Raw genomic sequence first — 13281 nt, 5'->3', positions numbered from 1 at the left:
TATATATATATATACAGTATATTTAGATAATATTATTGTACATAATATTGTATTACTTATTATATTTAGCCTTTTGTTTCTATAAAAGATGCTAGTAAATAGATATGTAGCCCACATTATATGATAGCTTAGTGAGAGAATGAGATGTAACTAGATGTTTATCTGTGCTGAGTAGAATATAAGAGGAGAAAACACTAACAGATTTTAGGAGAAGTACTTTCTCAGAAGTGTGATATGGAGCAACTTCCAGTTCTCCTTGTGATCTTTGTGTGTTCTATTCTTTCTCTACCAACCCTATGTGCAGGTAAGCATGTCTAAGTACCACTTTTTTTACATGGTTTATAGGACTTAGCATTTCTTCCCCCCAGCATCAGTGCACTACTTGTATTCTGCAAGTTTGACTTTTTTATTCACTGGTTTGGCCAATATATTAATATATATTGCAGTTTACCAATCCTTACATGTAGTGGCTGCTTCATTTTCTTTTTTTTAGCCTTTCTATGCTTTATTTTCACCTGGTGATCTGACCAGCAACACATTTTCTGTCTTAGGGTGGCTCCACCCTATGGAGAAGCAACGAAGCCGCCCTTGGACAGCAGCATTGTCACCCTGTGGAGAGGGTAGTGTTAGATGGACATTTACAGGTGAAACTCGAATAATTAGAATATTGTGCAAAAGTAATTGCAGTAAGTGCTGCAAAAGGGGCCCAAACCAAGTACTGAGTACATATGCATGCTTGTACTTTTCAGAGGTCCGATATTGTTCTATGTACAATCCTTGTTTTATTGATTGCATGTAATAATCTACTTTTTTGAGGTTGTGGATTTGGGGTTCTAGGGGTTTTCATGAGCGGTAATCCATAATCATCACAATTATGACAAATCACAGCTTGAACTATCTTGCTTTGCATGTAATGAGTCTATCTCATATATTAGTTTCACCTATTAAGTTGCATTAGTGAAATAAATGAACTTTGCACGATATTCTAATTATTCGAGTTTCACCTGTAGATGGACTTTACTAACAAATTAAATCAGACCTCCAGCTAACACGTTTTAAGCAGATACAGAAACTGTTTTTTTCCTTTTGGGATAAAGGTTTTCCATAAAAGAATAAAAAGTGATCATTGTAAGCACCTCTGTCAGTATTAAATGGGTTGTCTCAACCCTCTATCTGCCACATTTGCTGGACAGCTTGGGAGCTGAAAAATAAGAGACTTACTTTCTTGATCACCAGGTGAAAAAAAAGCAAAATGTACCACCCGTCTTGAACTTTATCCACAGTCCTGCACATCTAGTTAACAACTCATAATGAAGTTTGCCAGCACAGTACACCAGGGTTAATTATGGCAAACACAACTCCCCAACCCCGTGATAAACATTACAAACAAAGGGAGAACTAAAAAGGATTTTCAGCCCAGAGTTTTCAGAAAAGAGCATCTAAAAATGTAAGCAGCCATTTTTGATCTTCTTTCTTCTGGGTTATGCGGTATGAATGGGAACATGTAACAAATATAAAGTGTGTGTTATCTCAGTTAGCCTGCAAAAGTGAAAATACACTTTAACAAGACTTAAAAAAATATGTGTAAAGACAAAACATTTTATGTTTATTTGCAGGGAAACCCCGCTATGGGATTATTGGAGGTAATGAGACAGAACCACATTCACGGCCTTACATGGCATACTTAGACATTGGTCAGTACTCTTGTGGAGGCTCTCTCATTGCTAAAGACTGGGTATTGTCTGCTGCCCACTGTCATGGGTAAGTGACCAGATACTATCTTAGCATCATTATCTAGTGTAAAATAAATGGGATTCAAATGCTTGTATGGAAAGCAACTTATGGGGGCATATTTATAAGGCAGCAAATTTGACATTCATACCATATTCACTGCAGGCGAATACATTTATTTAGTTGCTAATTAAATTCTTTTTTGACATCTTGCTGCCGGCCAGCGGCTAGATTCCGCGGTCGGCAGCAGAATATAAGCAATGAGGAGCAATAGGCAGTCTGCTATTTGCTATCAAATTGCAATAGCTTAACTCTCAAGCAACCCAAAACTACAGTTAGCGGCACCTACCGGTCTACGTGGGTGCAAGATAACAGGGAGTTTACTGTATTGGTCAAATTAAGAAAATAAAGTTAAAAAAATGTATTGACAGCACTGCATTTCAGTTGCTGTGCGTTAAGAAAAAAATCTTGCTTGCTGCATCCTGCTTGTGGTTTTTTTCATTAAAACGTTTAGTCCTTCAGTAAGGATGATCGTATAACATGTGTAAAATGTGTCTTAAAAGCACTGCACGAAACTATTCCACATAAAAAATTAAGATGAATAAATGTAACCTAATGGTTTTAATTCATGTTTAATTTTTATTACATTTACATGTTTTGTTTCTGATGCTTTTTATCTGTTTTTACTATTTAAATAAAATGTTTCTTTTATAAATAGAAATATGAGGATTAATATAAGGATAGACAGGAGGAGCCTAAAGCTCCAAACACCTAATATTTATATATAATTCTTCATTTTTTTATGTTATTTTTTGGCCCTGACCATAATAAATACATACATACATAAATAAAATATATGCAAACTACTATACATTCTTTTTAAGACTTGTTATATATTCCTGTTTCTGCCATCTCAACAAGAAAGGAACCTTATTACATTTTATTCACCCCACTGGTGGCTTTGTCTGTACAGGGAAATCACAGTTATCCTTGGAGCCCATGATGTGACTGAAGCTGAAAATAGTCAACAGATTTTGGGTGTGGAAAGCTATTATGTTCACCCAGAGTATGACCCAGAAATGATAAATAATGATATAATGTTGTTAAAGGTGAGAAGAAAACTTTCTATTTCCTACTCTCAAAAAAACAACAGTTTAATCCAGATATACCATGTATACGTTTACATTAATAAGAACTCTCTGAAACTGTTTAGCATTTAGCACAAATATATATTTTTTTGGTACCATTGCTATATCTGTTTTTGAATGGTTATCTACTAGACATGTGCACTGCCAAAAAATTAGTTTAGTTTCGTTTAGTTTTAAATTCGGATTTGTGTTATTTCGTTTTTAGGGATTAGTGTGTTAAAAGTCAATTCGGATTCGGACGAAATTCGGTAGCGGTAGTTCGAACGTTCGTTTCGTTTTCTGTTCGTATTCGTTTCTTATTCGTTCCGTTCGTTTGCAGCAAAAGTGACATTTGAGGGGGAAACAATATTTTTCTCCTTCTCTAATGTCACTTTGCTCCAACGAACGAAACGAATAAGAAACGAATAAGAACAGAAAACGAAACGAACGTTCGAAGTACCACTACCGAATTTCGGAAATGGAAATTCGGATTCGTTTGCATTCGTTATGTCTGTAATTCGGAATTCGGATACATCTGAATGTCCGAATTTCCGAAAATTCTTCCGAATTTCGATTCGGAACGAAACGAATCGCACATGTCTATTATGTACAATGACTTGTTATAATCCTTTTTAACTGTATGAAAGAACAGGGATAATACACAGTATGTACAGAAATAAGACTAACAGGGTTATTCACAAAAGGGTGAAGGGTTTGGAGAAGGAAGGAGAAGTGAACAATCTAGGACAACATAGCTGAACTGGAAAGTGAGCTGAATTGCAGAATTTTTCCAAATCCGCTATGTTAGCCTCGCTTGTTCACTTCTGCTGTATTATCCAAACTCTTCACCCTTCTGTGAATAACCCTGTAGGTATGAAAGTGTCTCTAAAAACCAAAAGCAAAAATGTAATCTATTGCAGATTACCAGTTCTTAAAGGTGGTGGCTGCATTAGTTTTCTTTTTTCGTGTTTTTTCTCCTGTTTTTCACCCGGGAATCTGGCCCGTAAGTCTGTTATTTTAAAACTTCCTTTAACAGACTAAGCTGTCCAACATATCCGGCAATTAGAAGGTTGAGATAAATCATTTAACACTGATATTCTCGGCCAGCTTCGGCTTTCAGCACGGCTCAGCGCTCGACTGAGCTGCTCGGACGTGATCGGGAGCTGTACGGGCTATTGTGAATAGCCTGTACAGCACCCCCTCGGTTCTCCTGAACCGAAGGGGTCCTGGGGCCGAAGCCAGCCGAAGGATCGGCCGAAGCTACGGCCAGATCCTTCGGCAGCTTTGTGAATAGACCCCTATGTCAGTGTAGTAAGTGGATAACACTACTCTAATATGCTTGCATTTGATCCAGACAGTTATGAAAAAACCTTTTTTTTAATGTATTTTTTTTTACGTTTGTCTCTATAGCCTTCATTTTCCTCCTACATCCTCCAACAGCCAATGCTGTCCTTCATTAAGGGGGAAGGTACAAGTACTTCATAGTGGTAGCATAGTTGCCAACATTTAGAAATAATTAAGAGGGACACCTTAAAGTATCAAAAAAGAAAAAAGCACACACATATGAGGGCATGGTCAAAAGTGACAAATAAAATGGGGGAGACTTCACGGTCTATAGCTTGTACTATTGTGTCTTTCTCTTGTTGCTTTTCTAGGTTTTACACAAAATAGGGTTGGCTTACACTGAAGAGAAAGTGGGAGTAAAAAATATCAACATAGGTGACAGTGGGAGTATAATAGGTCCCATCTTTGGTGTCAGTGGTATAAAACAAGTCCGATCCTTGGTGTCAGTTGGAGTAAAATAAGTCCAATTGTTTGTGTCTGTGGAATAAAATAAACTCAGTATCTTTGTTGCCAGTAAGAGTAACATAAGCGCTTTCTTTTGTTGGAGTCAGTGGGAGTAAACAAGACCCGTTTTTGGTGTCAGTGGGATAAAACAAGCCCCATCACTGGTGTCAGTGGGATTAAAATAAGCCCCATCATTGGTGTCAGTGGGATAAGGCAAACCCAATCTTTGGTGTCAGTTGGAGTAAAATAAGCCCCATCTTTGGGGTCAGTAGGATAAGATAAGCCCAATCTTTGGTGTCAGTTGAAGTAAAACAAACCCTGTTTTTGGTGTCAGTGAGATGAGACAAGCCCAATCTTTGGTGTTAGTGGGAGTAAAACAAGCCCCATCTTTGCTGTCAGTGTGATAAAACAAGCCCCATCACTGGTGTCAGTGGGAGTATAATAAGCCCCATCACTGGTGTCAGTGGGATAAGACAAGCCCAATCTTTGGTGTTAGTGGGAGTAAAACAAGCCCCATCTTTGGTGTCAGTGGGATAAGACAAGCCCAATCCTTGGTGTTAGTGGGAGTAAAATAAGCCCCATCTTTGGTGTCAGCGGTATAAGACAAGCCCCATCTTTGGTGTTAGTGGGAGTAAAACAAGCCCCATCTTTAGTGTCAGTGGGGTAAAATAAGCCCCATGTTTGGTGTCAGTGGGAGGAGAATAAGCCCCATCTTTGCTGTCAGTAGGATAAAACAAGCCCCATCATTGATGTCAATGGGAGGAGAATAAGTTGCATATTGTTTATATCAGTGGTAGCAAAATAAACCTCAAATCATTGGTATCAGTAGGAGCAAGAATATGTATTGGTGTTCAGTGGTTACTTACCTATTCACGTGCTCCCGTACTGCTCTGCCTCTCCTGATCTGAAGTAAGTAATAACTATGAGGCAGAGCGTTCCAACACTTGGCGCCCCCTACAACTCTATGAAGTGCCAAGTGTCTTGGATTCTGCAGCCTGTGGGCCGTTAACTCTGCAGGGCCAAATCCAATATTCCAGGATTTTCCAGCAGGATCCAGAACACTTGATAACTATATGGTTAGGTGTTGTTGACCCTTCATATAGGGGATACCCATACATCAAAAGAAGCGGCACCAGTGTTCCCATAAAACATCGTAGTCAAGAAGAGAGTTAATGAGAAGAGAAGGTGACAATGCTGCTGGTTTTTGAGATGCAACCGAACAGGAATAATTTCAGGGCTGACAGGTAAGAAGTACTACGATGAAACGGCGGTGAACTAGAAAATGAAAAAGTAATAATTGAGAAATGCACTATTGACATTGAAATATAATTTGTACTTAGAGGTAAACTTTAAAAACTTTGGAAACAGGAATAACAGGCACATTATTGAAGCACAGTGCATATTTCTGTCACATACTGACTTTGTCCATTTGTGATGTTTGCAGTTGGCCATAAGGGATGTACTTACGTATTGTTCTTTTTACCAATCTATTTCATTCTTATTCCCATCAGCTCATAACCCCGGCCCAGATAAATCGCTATGTGCAGCCGATTATGCTTCCATCCAGTACCAGTGACCTTCCAAAAAACGTCCTCTGCAGCGTTGCTGGGTGGGGACTGATTGACAAGATCCATGCTACTGACAAATTATTTGAGACCAATGTGACTATTGTAAGCAGAAGAGACTGCCACCGCTATTATCACCACTTGACTAATGGGATGATCTGCGCAGGGGACGTCAGAAAGATCACAGACTCTAGCCAGGTAATGTACTGAAATCTTTTCAAGTTAAAAGAGAAGGACAGAAACACTCAAATTGTGGTAACACACGCTTTACTGCAATGTGTTTGCCATGTAGAATACTTACACCAACCGGCATTGTATGCTACTGCAATCATTCTGAATGTGCTTCCAACACACTTTGAGCCAGGCTGCCATAAATGCAACATGCACCTTTTTTATTGCGTTTTGGTGGATTATTATTATACAGGATTTATTTAGTGCTAACAGTTTGTGCGGCGCTTTACAGTATAAGGAAGACATAATAGTTACAATACAATATTTTTGTGATTTCTGCAGCCAGCAGTGGGCTGCAGTCAGCCTAACTGTACCACAGCAAGGGTGATTTTCTAAGCATAGAATTTATTTTCTCTGTCACATGTTGTTTGATCTTACTCCAGCAGGGTGTGCTAGAGAAGTATAATTTCGTGTTATGGATGTTTGATGACCTAGCTAATCAGAAGGCTTGGGGAACCTGTTGATGCATGCTTGGAGAACCATTAAATATCTTATTCTTCCTGTTCTCTGTGTCATCCTCATGGGCATTTGACCTTTAAATATGTAATCTTGAAAGATTTAGGTCTCCTCCCAGGCCTTGGGCTGAGGGTTGGGAGGAAATAAAGATCTCTCCTCCTCAGAGAAAACCCTGAATATGCTGGTTGCTGGAGACAAGAGTGTAAGATGAAAGACTGGATGAAACAAGCTGTTACTGTCCCCCACATATGGAGATGTGGTGAGTGACTGGTTGAGTTGCCAATGAGCCAGAGCTCTGCAAGAGTGCAGCCAGCATAGTATGTGTTTAGAGAAAATAAAAGAGACTTTAGGAGAGATTCAGAGAGATTAAGACCTAGTCTAAAGTCTGTATTTTGGGGTATATCCGGACACACACTTCACCCTCCTTCCCATATTGCCTTGTTTTCTATTTTAAAACTTACTGGCACCTATTTCTGTACATGCTGAGCAAAGAACCACACATGAGATTGAATGCTTCTGGGACTATTGCCATGTAAGTGGACATTCTCAGTGTAGCTATTGATGAGCTGAGGATTAATATTTAGTCACATCTATTGAAAACCACTAACAATAGCGTTAGATTTTGAGTAGCCTAAGTCCACTTGAACGCTATACTTTAAGAATCACTCCTATAGAAATACAGCTATATTTATGAACAGAACCTGAAAACTAGCTCAGTCATGAAGGGGTTAAAAGACTTGATATTCCGAGGCGTGAAGTCTATCTTTGCAAGCTTCCAATTCAGGCTGTTGAATTATCCCATGTCCCAAACAGGAACTGTTCAATGGGTGCATGTTAACACAGTTAGCATGTAAGAACTGTGGTTGTGTTCCTCCCTCTCTAAATATGAACAATGTACAGCATGTACAGGTGTGGCGGATTTACATACTAAGTTGATAGATTAACTAGAAATACATTTTAAGGTTGTCTGTAAATACGGTCAATGAACTTGTCTCTTCTGTTTTGTTTTCTGTTAAATATACCATTGAAAGCATTTTGTTATGTCAATTCAACAAGTGCACAAAAGGTGTTGATTATGTCAGAAATATTAATTATGTCAGACATTCAGAGCTGTCCTGTGTCTTGTGCACACTTCCTGTGAGACTTCAAGTAGTCTAATTGGTCCTCCTAGGTGTAATCTAAAAAAAAATAGGTCACTAGGGAGACATTTTTTTCACTGATTTTGCACCAGCGAGTTGAGCTAAACAGAACACATATGATGGTAGCTTCTGTAAAGATCAGCAACGGAAAGGTATCTGCATGTACAATTACTTTTCTACATGTCATACATTTAAACCTGAGTGCTACTTTAAAGGAAAAAAAGCAATCATGCCTTGGTTGCTGTATAGTCTGTTCCAGCCTGCTCTCTTCGCATCCCTATTGGGAAGAGTGTGATGGGGTAAAAAGAGAGACAAAGGGAACTGAAAGGGGAAGACTACTTAGCAACCAGGAAGAAATTAATCCACTCACTAAAACACCAGTCTGATAAGCCTGCTGTGCTCCTAGATGTAAAACCACCTTCAGTAGCTATGGAGCCTGTAACATTTATCTTGATTTCATTCACCTAATGTTATTTCTCTACTCTTTATGTAGGGAGATTCTGGAGGACCTCTTGTTTGTAGAGGGGTTCAGGAAGGTATAGTGTCTTTTGGATTCAATCATCCCCCTGGTGTCTATACAAGAGTTGGCAATTACTTGGATTGGATTAAACAGACCATATCTGAACATGAAGACCCAAAATTCTGAACAATGCTCTTTGTGCTCGAATGGCCACATTTGTTTTCCTTTAACAAATCTCTAATTATCATGGTAATTAAATATCTATGTGATCAAACAAATTGTTACTCATATATTAGCTTTAGGACTGAAATTTAATGGAGTCATGATTGATAAAATGTTTGATCAAATGATTACAGTCATGATTAATAAACATTTTAAGCAGCATGATATGCTTATATTATGTCCAGAACCAACCTCACTTTAATAAAGAGACTAAAAGCTAAGGATGAGGTCACAAAGAAATTATACATTTTCTAGAGTTTTCTGTTTGATAAGTGTTTTCGCTCTCTTTAATCTTCAAATAGCAATATGGTTGCCTCCAAGATGTGAAGTTTTGTGTATTCTAGCTTCTCCTTTTGGGTTCGTCATAATAAAAAAAACGAATAAATTATCCAACAGAGAAAGAGAGAACACCTTAGAGTGGCCATAATAGGAATGCAGGCTGAGGGATTTAAGCACAACGTTCTCTACAGCGCAGTGCCTTTAGTGACAGAAGAAACTGCTAAGCTGTTTATCTCTTCACCATCTAACAAAAACTCAAATGTCATTTTTGGGTGGACCGGCCCTTTAAAGGAAAAGTACTGGGAGAGAAAAATATACTCTTCAAAATACTTAGACCTGGTGTGAGACACTGCTGTGTCACACGCAGGCTGAGAGCTGAGTGTTCACAAACTGCTGATTGCTCAGCTCAAGGCTTCTCCCTGCAGAGAGTAGTGACTGTCAGTTACTGCAGGGATTCTCCCTCCCTTCTTTGTTCCTTCAGCACTCATTGGAGGGATAGACAGGGAAGGGGAGGGCACAGCTGGTTTTGGCTCTAGAAAGGCAGAGCCAGCTGTCAGTCGGGTAGCGGGAGTGGATCCTGAAAATATACATGCTTATATATGCTGAGTTTGGGTCACAGGAGTTTGGAGTATATTAGTGTGTTTGTGTGTGTGTGTATACACACACACACACACACACACACACACACACACACACACAGTTAGGCCTGGAAATAATTGGACATTGACACAAGTTTTGTTATTTTGGCTGTTTACCAACATAAATTCAAGTTACAGTTAATGAAAAAATATAGGCTCAATGTGCAGTCTCTCAGCTTTAAGTTGAGGTTATACACATCCATATTGGAGGAAGGGTTAAGGACCTGTTCACATGAGTTTCAGGTCCTCAACAGGTGCAGATCAGCAGATGCGGTGCTATGTGTTTTGCCGCGTTTTTGATGCGTTTTAATAAAAAAAAAAAGATTTTTTTTTTTTGCTGCAGTGGGGCTGTCAGTATGTTAGCTGCAGTGCAGTGCATTTGTGACGCGTTCTTGACGTACAAAATGTGACATGCAGTATTTTTCTGTCGTAACCTGAACGGACTGCGCACGTGAGAACTGTAGCCCATAAAACACATAGGGATACATTGGGATGCATTTTTAGTGCAGGAGCGTACGGATCAGGTCAGCACAGAAAACGGATGTCGTGTGAACAGGCCTTAAGGAATTAATATGTAGCCCCCTCTTTTTCAAGGGACCAAGAGTAATTGGACAATTGACTCAAAAGCTGTTTCATGGGACAGGTGTGGTCTATTCCTTCGTTATTTCATCATCAATTAAGCAGGTAAAAGATCTGAAGTTGATTCCAGGTGTGGCATTAGCATTTGGAAGCTCTTGCAGTGAACCCACAACATGCGTTCCGAGGAGCTCTCAGTGCAAGTCAAACAGGCCATCCTTAAGGTGCCCATACACCTTACGATTATCGTACGATAATTGTATGCGATTGACTTTTCGTACGACAATCATAACGTGTGAATAGAGTGCCCGACCGATAGTACTGTACAATCGTACGACTTTTGACGGTTAAGCATGTTTGAAAACTTTGGTCGATCGTACGATGTTTGCATGGTTGGTGGCGTTTCCGTCCGTCAAAAGTCGTACGATTAACACTGCGCATGCGCAAACGAAAATAAATGCGGTCAATTACCGCAAGTCGTCCAGGTGTTTTTTTTTTTAACTACAGCTGATTGAACCTTTTGATAATCGGGGCAGGATGGGGCCGTCGTCCGAAAATCGTACGACGGTTCGATCATCGGACGAAAAGTTTTATCCGATAATCGTAAGGTGTATGGGCACCTTTAGGCTGCAAAAAAGAAAAAAAAAGAAATTTATCAGAGAGATAGCAGGAACCTTATATGAGAGTTTGGTACATTTTGAGAACAAAAGGGCACTGGTGAGCTCTTCAACATAAAAAGGCCTGGTCCTCCATGGAAAACAACAGTGGTGGATAATCCTAAGATCCTTTCCAACCCCTTCACAACATCCAGCCAAGTGAAGAACACTCTTTAGGTGGTACGCATATCATTATCCAAGTCTACCATAAAGAGAAGACTGCGCAAGAGTAAATACAGGGGGTTCACCACAAGGTGCAAAACCATTCATACGCCTCCAGAATAGAAAGGCCAGATTAGTCTTTGCCAACACATATCTAAAAAAGCCAGCCCAGTTCTGGAACAGCATTCTTTGGACAGATGAAACTAAGATCAACCTGTACCAGAATGATGGTGAGAAAAAAGTATGGCGAAGGTTTGGAATGGCTCATGATCCGAAGCATGCCACATCATCTGTACAACACAGTGGAGGCAGTGTGATGGCATGGGCATGCATGGCTTCCAACGGCACTGGGTCAATAGTGTTTATTGATGATCTGACAGAAGACAGAAGGATGAATTCTGAAATATAATGGGATATATTGTCTGGTCAGATTCAGCCAAATTCAGCAAAGTTGATTGGACAGTGCTTCACTTTACATATGAACAATGACCCAAAACGAGTGGAATATTCTGCAATGGCCGAGTAATTCACCTAAACTCGACCGAATTGAGCATGCATTTCATTTGCTAAAGACAAAACTTAAGGCAGATAATTCAGATCTATGTAGCTGTTGTATATGTGGTTTACTTTATAGTAGATCCTAACTCTTACTGGGTGACATTTAGTTTACTAAAACACTGTTTTGTTTTTTTCATAAAATACTGTTTCTACCTTTTTTTCGCCCTTTGTTGTATCGCAGGGTTGCTGGCCTCCTACAACCTCTTTTAGCAACATCTTGTATACATTCACTTGCTCCAGCATTAAGCTGCACAACATTACTCAAAACCAGCTTCCTAATAGTGACAATAGTGGACTCTGGTTGCAGCGTGTGTTAGCATGGCTGCTTGTAGCCTTCATCAGGGGTGCATGTGACAGGGTGACAACACAGGAGCTCAACTGAGAGACAGGGACAGAGCATTGCCACCCTGTAACATGAAGTGCCTGAACAATAACTTTCATGGTAGGATCACGAGATATTCTTTTAATGAAAGCTTCAGATTTCAAAAGATTAAACAGAACATGTTAACGCTCGCACAATTTTTTTTTACCTGGGTAAACATCTTTACTAGTCTGGTTCCTGAGTCCTGTTTAAAGCAGCTTGTGTTCACTTTACATGCAAAGTAAATGATAAGTGTTCTTATGTCTCAAACCACATATTATAATAAACAAGGAATGATTTGGCCTAAGGTTTCCACTTCGCAGATGTGAAGCAGCTGTTATACCTAACCCCATAGGCATAATTTTTTCAAATTCTCCCATTTTCTTCTATATGTTATTTACTTTTTATCACTTGGCAGATGGATTCTTCATTTATGCCCCGACATTTTAACCACAGATAATGACACACTGCTTGACATGGGTTTTAAATTGGCCACAGCAGCTGCTTATTTAAAATCCATTAGCATTAAATATATCAACATAGACAAGTGTTGCCAGGAGAGGGTCTAAACTAAGCTCTACCCTGGTCCTCAGTCACACCACCTCAAGGACAATTCTGAATTCAGTATGTATACTGCTTTTCCCCCAAAAGAACCAAGCCCCTGGTAGAACCAACAACAACCCATCAAAAGTAAAGTATCATACCACCAGATAGGCCCCCATTTTCTTAACAATTCCAAGTCTTCCACAGAACCCCAAAGACCCACTAACCCGCCAAGCTGCCATGACAAGGAAAAACACCACCGTAGTACGCTCTGCTGATGGGCAAATATTGGCAATCGGTGGGACAAATTCTCCAGCTGACTCTTTTAGAATGATCTCACAGCAGGACCACTATCCTTGTGACTCCTTCCTACCATCTGACCATGATTATCAATCTTGGTAACTCTTTCCTGGGGCTATTCATTCTCCTAATCATTTAGTCCCTCAGCGATTTAAAACTTACAAGCTGATCATTTGCCATTGAAAGCAGACATATAACATGGTTAACACCAGTAAAGCAAACCAATGCAAAATGAGTCCTTTATTTAAGAAAAAAAAATAGGACAGAAGACAACAGAAAACAACAGTACATAAATTACCATTATAATACATTGGCAAGCGATAACTAGAAGTCACACAGCTATTTGGGTGTGAAAGGAATATCTTGCCACGAAAGATTGCTTGAACATGCAACAGCTCATGAATTACATAAAGTATTGTATTTCAGCCATGACTGTTAGTGCACTAATTAAAAGTTACAACCTAATATAAAATTCACTTGACACTGGCA

At 39.4% G+C, this 13281-nt stretch overlaps 1 protein-coding gene across 2 annotated transcripts; it reads left to right on the top strand.

Annotated features, from left to right (window-relative positions):
• The first annotated feature begins 161 nt into the window (after positions 1-161).
• Positions 162-8799, top strand: LOC108791244 (mast cell protease 1A-like). Of its 2 annotated transcripts, none has more exons than XM_018561674.1 (5): positions 162-304; positions 1617-1761; positions 2705-2840; positions 6158-6409; positions 8531-8799. In XM_018561674.1, exons 1-5 carry the CDS (start codon positions 235-237, stop codon positions 8681-8683), a joined length of 756 nt encoding a protein of 251 aa, XP_018417176.1. In that variant the 5' UTR covers positions 162-234; the 3' UTR covers positions 8684-8799. The 2 variants fall into 2 exon arrangements, with proteins under 2 accessions (XP_018417176.1, XP_018417177.1); XM_018561675.1 differs by having other exon boundaries at positions 242-267.
• The last annotated feature ends 4482 nt before the right edge of the window (positions 8800-13281 follow it).

Source organism: Nanorana parkeri, unplaced genomic scaffold (assembly GCF_000935625.1).
Source record: "Nanorana parkeri isolate BGI_ZX_2015 unplaced genomic scaffold, ASM93562v1 scaffold537, whole genome shotgun sequence".
Taxonomy (NCBI): Eukaryota; Metazoa; Chordata; class Amphibia; order Anura; family Dicroglossidae; genus Nanorana; species Nanorana parkeri.
Note: the sequence above shows the minus strand (reverse complement) of the source record. Positions and strands in the feature narration are given on the sequence as shown.